General features: G+C 44.0%; 1 protein-coding gene across 1 annotated transcript in view; it reads left to right on the top strand.

The window, feature by feature from the left end:
• The first annotated feature begins 330 nt into the window (after nt 1-330).
• The window catches only part of DSG2 (desmoglein 2), a 46,883-nt gene continuing 38,904 nt past the window's right edge, over nt 331-8,309 (top strand). The window contains exon 1 of the mRNA XM_012782558.3: nt 331-440. Coding sequence (XP_012638012.2) covers nt 396-440 — 45 coding nt within the window. The 5' untranslated portion in view covers nt 331-395. The remainder of the gene's footprint in view (nt 441-8,309) is intronic.

The following is an 8,309-nucleotide window of genomic DNA, read 5'->3' as shown; positions in this document are numbered from 1 at the left end:
GTTTGCCCTTGGGCGGGGCCGGCAGCCCGCGCCGCCCGCGCCCAGCCCCGGGAGGGCCACTCCACGGGAGGGAGGGAATCCAGTAGGAGAGAGCGGCGGGGCCTGCCACCCGCAGTCCCCAACTGGGGGCCGTCGCCGTCCCAGGTGTGCGTGCGACGGGGGCGGGAGTGCACCCCGCGCCTGCCTCCTCCGCGGCCGGCCCCCCTCCCCGCGAGCAGCCGCGCGGGCCCCGGGCTCCATTTCCTCGCGGCGGCCACACCTGGAGCCGCGCCTCTGGGCAGGGCCGCGCGGGGAGGGAGGGAGGGGAGAGCGCGGGGCGGAGCCGGGGCGCGCTCGCGGGGACGCGGGGCAGAGCGAGCGGCCGCGGGCGAGGGCGCGGCGGCGACGAGGGCGCGATGGCGCGGAGCCCGGGACGCCCGTGCGCCCTGCTGCTTCTGCTGGTAGGTGCCGGGGCCGGGACGCCGAGCCCGGCGGCTGGGGAGGGACTGGCGGGCGCCAGGCTCGCGCCGCGACCTGCCCGCGCCCGCCCTGCTGGCGCCCCGGGGTGGGACGGCGCTGGGCGCGCTGCGGCGAGATCCGACCCGGGGCTCCGCAAAGCCCTCTTGGCCGGGGCCGGGGCCGGTAGGTTGGGACCTGTGGACGCTCTGTTTTTCCTCTCGGGACACCGGGGCCGCGGCGCCCTTCCCCGTGGTGTGTGGGTGCGGGGAGCCCTGGGGCGAGCAGCGCCGTGCCCGGATCCGGGCTTTGTTCGCAGCCTCCTCGGAAGCGAACATGGAGGCAGCGGGGAGCGACAGCCGCGTCGCCTTCCAGGGTCCTCGGAGTTCCCCCGGTCCCCGGGGTCGCCCGCCGCCGCCCGTGCACGTCGGGAGCTGGGGGATCCAGGAAAATACCTGAATTCTTAGAGTGCAAAAAAGGGGCTAAAACTGATTTCTTTTCCTTTTTTTTTTTTTTAAGTATTTTACAAAGCTTAACTTTTTTGTTGTTGTTGAAGCTACGTTGATGTTAAAATCGCCCACACGATAGTTTTAGCCTAAAATAAAGTACACAAAGTTTGGTGTTTCAAAAATGATTCCTAGTAGTAAAGATAATTAAACGTAGGTAATAGTTTGAAGACTTTTTCAGTTAAAAGGTTGCAGAAAACCAAGGTGTAGAGCCATCAGATGGGGTTTTCAGAGATTACCCTCTTAAAGAAAAGAGCTTCAGCCACGGGGAGATGTTCAGTCCCTGGGTCGAGATTTCTTATGCTTGGTTTCCGTGCTCAAATTGGATTTTATTTGAACTATTGGTTTTCTGTTTGTTAAAGAGATCCAACAGAATTAAGAAGTGTATTTGGCTTTATAGGGGTTTGCTAAATGGATTTTGATAAAGTGACAGTTACCCTGGTAGTATAGGTGTGGGTTCACCTTCTGGAGACTTCACAAATATATGCTCAGAGGTATTTGACACAAAATTATACTCAGTTTTCTTATATAATGATTAAAATAAAAAATGCAGGTACATTCACTGTATGAAAAGCTCTAACTTCTGAAAGAAGCATGACTAAATCCAATCCAGAAATTTCAGTGAACTCTCATTTGGAACAGCGTGATAATTAGGACCTCCAGACCTTTGGCACACAGTTCTTTTTCATGCTCTATTTATCCATTTCATTTTGCCCATGCAAATCCATTTTGTTAATAAAACCTTTTTTTTTTTTTGGAGACAGTCTTGCTCTGTTGCTCTGGCTAGAGTGCAGTGGCATCATCATAGCTCACTGCAACCTCAGACTTCTGGACTGAAGCCATCGTCCTGCCTCAGCCTCCCAAGTAACTGGGACTACAGGTGTGTTTCACCACATCTGGCTAATTTTTTTTTTTTTTTCTGTTTTTAGTAGAGATGGGGGTCTCGCTCTTGCTCAGGCTGATCTTGAACTTCTGACTTCAAGTAATCCTCCCTCCCTGGCCTCCCAGAGTGCTAGGATTACCGATGTGAGCCACCACACCCAGCCTTTAATAAAACTTTCCTAAGACATGATTTGGGGCTTTGTTGTTGGCCTCCAGAACAGCAGAGCAACTAATCCCTTCATCCCGATGCTTCCTGGTTAAGGAGAATTCCAAGCTGACATAACACCTGGCTCACTTTGAGGGTTAAATATTAAATTATTTTCATGTAAGAAAAAAAATTGCCTTCAATAATCTTCAAATGATATAGTAATCAGGCCAATTTGTATACTCACAGAAACAGGTTGACAATTTAGGAATATTTTTCACTTTGGCAATTTAATACTTTATTGGGCAGTAATAGACTGCTGCTTCAAATAGTGACTATTGCCATCTGAATAGGAGCAAATTTCTTGGATTATTCTATATATTTTCTGTAATACCTTTTGTAATATAAATTTGAGTATGTTTGGTTTTGCTCAAACAACAGTGAGCAGTTTAGCGTTTTGCCTCCAGTGTGTTTGAAGTTGGAAGTGTAGTCTTTTGGTAAAAAATGGAAAGCAACTCATCTGACAGAGGTAGTTCCTGAGGAGACAAAGTCCTTTATAGGAAAGAATATAAATTGTAGTCTGTTGGGTCGGAGATCGGTTGCAGATAACAGAATTTACTCTAGTTAGTTAAATCAAGAAGAGATTTATTTTAGGAAATTAAGGTGACTACATAAGTGTACTGGAGTTTGAACTGTCAGTAACGACTTCAAAACCACCCAGCAGAGCCCAACCACTTGGGGAGCTGCTGCCTCTCCTGTGATCAGGAACCAGAAACCACACTGCTGCTCCCACAGTCTGGAAACTGCTGTGATCAGGATGCTACTTTGTGGCCAGTTGCCACACCTGCTAGGTTTCATAACAACCTGGATGTCTATACTTTGCCTCTTGGTGCTCACGAATCTAGGATACTAGAGTCATAATAAGACTGCTGCAAAAAACCCAACTACATCCACTACTGTGCTTGCCAACAAAAACAGCAGGCACAGAGCTTCTGCTTCATTTCCCTCTTTCAAATGTTACTGAAATACTGATTGAACCCAAATCACGTTCAGAACTGAGCCTGCAAGGGAGTCTATGATATATGGTCTTTAGCTTTCCTCTGCAGTACAGGGAAGCACAGTAGAAGGTAACTTGGGTGTCACCCACATAGCTTTCACACATTTAAGCCAAATGTATCAAAATGGAAAAAAGAAACAATTTTCTGAATTAAACCAGAGAATCTTTCCTCCTCAAGAGTTCTTTATCTGGGATCAATCAACTCTCAAATGGTCTATACATAGAATTCAGAGGGTTCCTAGAGATGGCGGGGAATTATCTATTAATTACATAGATATTTGCATATCAATTACATTACTATCTATTAATTACATAGATATTTGCACTAACCTCTACCTGAAATTTAGTATTTTTTATTGAGTGTAGGAAAGACACTGCAATAGTATAAGCAGTATCTGTGACTTTGTCACAGTAGAATCCACAAATATTTTTACATCATATTATAGTGATCCACATACCATTTATTCGGAACATCACTAAATCACTAATAGATTTTCTACTAGATCTTTTTTTTTTTTTTTTTTTTTTTTTTGAAACAGAGTCTTGTTCTGTTGCCTGGGCTAGAGTGCCAGGGCGTCAGCCTAGCTCACAGCAACCTCAAACTCCTGGCCTCAAGCAATCCTGCCTCAGCCTCCCGAGTAGCTGGGACTACAGACATGCACCACCATGCCCGGCTAATTGTTTCTATATATATTAGTTGGCCAATTAATTTCTTTCTGTTTATAGTAGAGACAGAGTCTTGCTCTTGCTCAGGCTGGTTTTGAACTCCTGACCTTGAGCGATCCTCCCAGAGTGCTAGGATTACAGGCCTGAGCCACTGTGCCCAGCCTAGATCTTTAATGTGTTAATAATGAAGTGCATGATACTGCTGCATCACAAATTGGTATTTTTTTCCTTTTTTTTTTATTTGTATATATTCATGGGGGTATAAGTGCAATTTTGTTACATTGATACATTATTGCATTGTGGTGACGTCAGGGCCTTCAGTGCATCCATCACTGAAGCAATGCACATCAGACCCACCAATCAACCTCCCCTCCTCCACCCCCTTCCCACCCACCCCACTCCTCCAAGTCTCCATTGTTCTAGACTCTGCTTTTGTGTGTACACATTACTTAGCTCCCATGTATAAGTGAGAACATGGGTATTTGTCTTTCTGTGTCTGAGTTTCATTTAAGATGACGACCTCCAGTTCCATCCACATTGCTGCAAAAGACATGATTTCATTCGTTTTTGATAGCTGACTAGTATTCCGTGTGTATATATACCACATTTTCTTTATCTAATCCTCCACTGATGGACACTTAGATTGATGCCATATCTTTGCTATTGTGACGGTGCTGGGATAAACATATGAGTGCAAATATCTTTTTTACTTATCGATTTCTTTTCCTTTGAGCAGATACTCAGAAGTGGGATTGCTGGATCATGTGGTAGTTCTACTTTTAGTTTTTTGAGAAATTTCCGTACTGTTTTCCATCAAGGTTGTACTAATTTGCATTCTCACCAACAGTGTATAAGAGTTCCGTTTTCTGCACATCCTCACCAACATCTGTTATTTTTTGTCTTTTTAATAATAGCCATTCTGATTGGTATAACATGAAATCTCCTTGTAGTTTTAATTTGCATTTCTCTGATGATTAGTGATATTGAATATTTTTTCAAATGCTTATTTACCATTTGTCTTCTTTTGATAAATGTCTTTCCTGTCTTTAGCCCACTTTTTAATGGGGTTGATTGTGGGGTTTTTTGAGTTGTTTGAGTGAGTTCCTTGTAAATTCTGGATATTATTTCCCGGTCGGATGTATAGTTTGCAAATATTTTCTCCCATTTTGTAGGTTGTTCACTCTTGATTATTTTTTGTTGTTGTTGTGCAGAAGCTTTGCAGTTTAATTAAGTCCATTTGTTTATTTTTGTTTTTGTTGCCTGTGCTTTTGAGGTCTTAGTCATGAATTCTTTGCCTAGACCAATGTCCAGAAGAGTTTTCCCTAGGTTTTCTTCTAGTATTTTTATAATTTCAGGTCTTACATTCAAGTCTTTCATATGATGAAAGATTGTCTTGTCAGTTTAAAGTATCAGAGATACTTTTTAAAACTTTTCAAATTATTAACAAAATTTATTGAGTTTTTATCATATGCAAGTCTTGGTGATTAGGGTGAAGAAAGCTGGAACACCAGGATTTATATCATAATCTAATTGTGAGATGAGAAATGTCCATAAGAAAAGACACTAACCACAAATGACCACTATTTGGCGAATCCCTGCTTATTGCAGGACACTGGGGAACTATGAAAAAGCCAGACATGTTCTACTTTCATAGCACTTACAGTTTAGTAAATGGTGTGACAAATAAATGGCTAACTTCCAAACAGGCAATGATAAGAGAAGTGATAGTAAAGAAATAAACAGTACCATGGAGCCTATAGAAGGAGCAACCAGCCCAGCGCTGGGCATCCCAGCCTCCTACAATCTGCAGAGCCTTCAGGAAGAATTGGCCGCTTATGAAGAATTTTCGTATTCAAAGTGCATTTAGCAAGCACCCACATTGAGAAACAGTGATGAGCAAATAATAAGAGGTTCTAATTAGGGATTCATTTTACTTATTTCTATCCTCTTTTTATTTAAAGAGGAAATGCTCTTGAGTTAATTAAGCCTTGATACATTCATTCACTCAACAGATATTACTCTGTGCCAAGCTTAGTTCTAGGTCTTACCTCAAAATCACACCTTACTGTGATTGTTTTCATCAGTCAAGCAGTTGCCACTTGGCTGATTGGGGAATGAGAGGGCGAATTTGGATGGAGATGAGACAGTTCAAGTCCTCTACAGTGCAAACTAAAAAATAATAATAAATTCTCCTTACCCACTGCCTCATCTTAGTGATCTACTCTCCTTAGACCCCAGAAGTGCTAATTGAGAAACTGGACAAGACCCCTAGCTCAGTCGTCGTCATCTTTTAACAGTGTTCATTTTCTCTTTTGTCACATAGCTCCTTCCTTTGCTTCCTCAATATTCTAAGGTTCCTTTTACTTCTAGGAACCCGCAACGGTTCTCACCCCCCACCTTTTATTTTTTTTTTACACCAAGCACAGTGGAGAGTAGGCAGGAGATGTATCAGACAGGAGTGGGAGGAATGGAAGAGGAGGGTGGGTGGCAGCAGCAGCGGCCAAGGGGGTGCTGCGCTCAGGACAGTGTGTGTGTGTGTGTGTGTGTGTGTGTGTGTGTGTGTGTGTGTGCGCGCTAAGAGGCGCCCTTTGGCCTGGTTATGTAACCCCCACCCATTGGGGAGCCGCACTGCCTTGGTATATCTACTATCTAGGACAGGGGTCCTCAAACTTTTTAAACAGAGCGCCAGTTCACTGTCCCTCAGACCGTTAGAGGGCTGTTGGAGAGTGCGGCGCACATTCCACACATGCGCACTGTGGGCCCCGGACGAGTCGGCTGCTAAGCAGGACAGGCAGCGGTGGCAAAAACACCCAGCAGGCTGGATAAATGTCCTCAGCAGGCCGCAGTTTGAAGACCCTTGATCTAGCATCTCTCCTGTCTACACAGAGGATTTCCTGGGATCTAAGCTTAACATCTCTACAGCCTGCCCTCTGGGAACTTCATCCTTCTAGTCACCACCATCTTGCTAGCCACTCACACTTAAAACTTTCTCACCCTCTGAAGCCTTCCCTACGGTCCACATCCAGGGCATTGCCAAGGATGAGCTTTGTCCCCATAAAGACTCTGGCCCCACCCATCTGTCTCATTGCCATTCCCCTGATGCTGGTCCTCCGTACATGTCCCTGGCTTTGTACTTTAATCTTCGAACTGTCTCCTGCCTTGTATCTTGCACAGAAAACCTTCCGGAAGCACTAGTGTCATAGTCTCCCTGGTCAGAACCTGACAATATGACTCTCCACTGCTGAGGAGACTAGTGAAGATCCTCAGTACAACTTTCTGTCCTTATTTTCTGTTTGCTGTGTCATATAGTCTAAGTGCACGACTTCTCATTCTTGGCCCCCAGCGCTCCACGTTCTGGCACAGGCTGTCTCTGACCAGTGCCTTTTCCTTCCTCCTACCTGCACAGATACAGATTCTGCTCCCTCTCCAAGGCCGAGCCCAAGCCCAAGCCCAGTGCCATCTCCCCTAAACATCTCATGATTTCCCCAGAAGGAAATTATTTCTAATTTTTCTGAGTTCCCCAGAACTATTTTTGTAGCTGTCAGTTACACAATTAAGGTTTACTACCTCATAGTAATTTTCTTCCTGGGAATACAGTATCTGCATAGTCTTATAGTAATTTATGGACACTGTATGTCTTCTAAACTGTGAGCATCTTCAGAGCAGGATCTTTGTATCTTTTATCTATAAACTAGCTACATGCCTTAGACACAGAAATATTCTTTAAAAATATGAGTTAAAGTATTGATATCTGTGTTTGGAAAAACTGGAATAGTAATTGAATTTCATGTATTTAAGGGAAATATGTAATGCCCAGATAGGTTGAGTAGTAAGTTTTCATTTAACTTTTATACATTCAGCAAATCACAAATTGTACTTCCACTATATATGCCCAACACTCTTCTGGGTGTCCATGAACCGTCCCCCACGATCATGGAGCTTATAGTGGGGGAAAGAGGAATGTGGGGAAAAGCACCTGATATTTTTTGAGTATCCACTCACTGATTTTAGTGAAAATTAATAATGGGCGAAGCTGAACAGAATCCAGGTTCACCTGACACCAGGTACCTGTCAATCCAGAGGCGTGACCACGAGTCCCCCATACAGCAGTTTGCTACGGTCATCAGTAAAGTCTGAACCTCTGGAACTAGGTAATTGGTTCAGTTTCATGGCAAGTTAGAATCATTCTAGAAAGGAAAAATGAAGAAATGTAAATTAAGATTTACCTAAAAAAAAAAAAAAGATTTACCTAATTTCCCAGATACAGTCTTGCAAAAGGCAAAAGTACCCATACAGCTTTCTAAAGCTCTTGATTTTTAGTGTTTTCAGTTTTGCCTGTCCGCTTATTTAAGGCCAGTTGAAAATACTTGTTTCCACTTTGGACCTTGAAGTCAGTGGTGGTTCCTGAAGTTTGCCTTACTGACAGCCCAGTGCCACCTAATGGTGAAAAAGGAAAATCTGATGCTCTTGGTTTTCTTAAACATCTCAGTAAAAAAAAAAAAAAAATGCTTTTCTTCATTTTATTTTTTAGTGTACTTGTCAGAAATACATTCCAGCAAAAAAAGTGGAAATAGCCTCCAATTTTTGTCTATCAAGTTATGGGAAATGTAGTATACAG

Source organism: Microcebus murinus, chromosome 17 (assembly GCF_040939455.1).
Source record: "Microcebus murinus isolate Inina chromosome 17, M.murinus_Inina_mat1.0, whole genome shotgun sequence".
NCBI lineage: Eukaryota > Metazoa > Chordata > Mammalia > Primates > Cheirogaleidae > Microcebus > Microcebus murinus.
The sequence above is the reverse complement of the archived record's forward strand: the minus strand, read 5'-3'. Positions and strand labels throughout refer to the sequence as shown.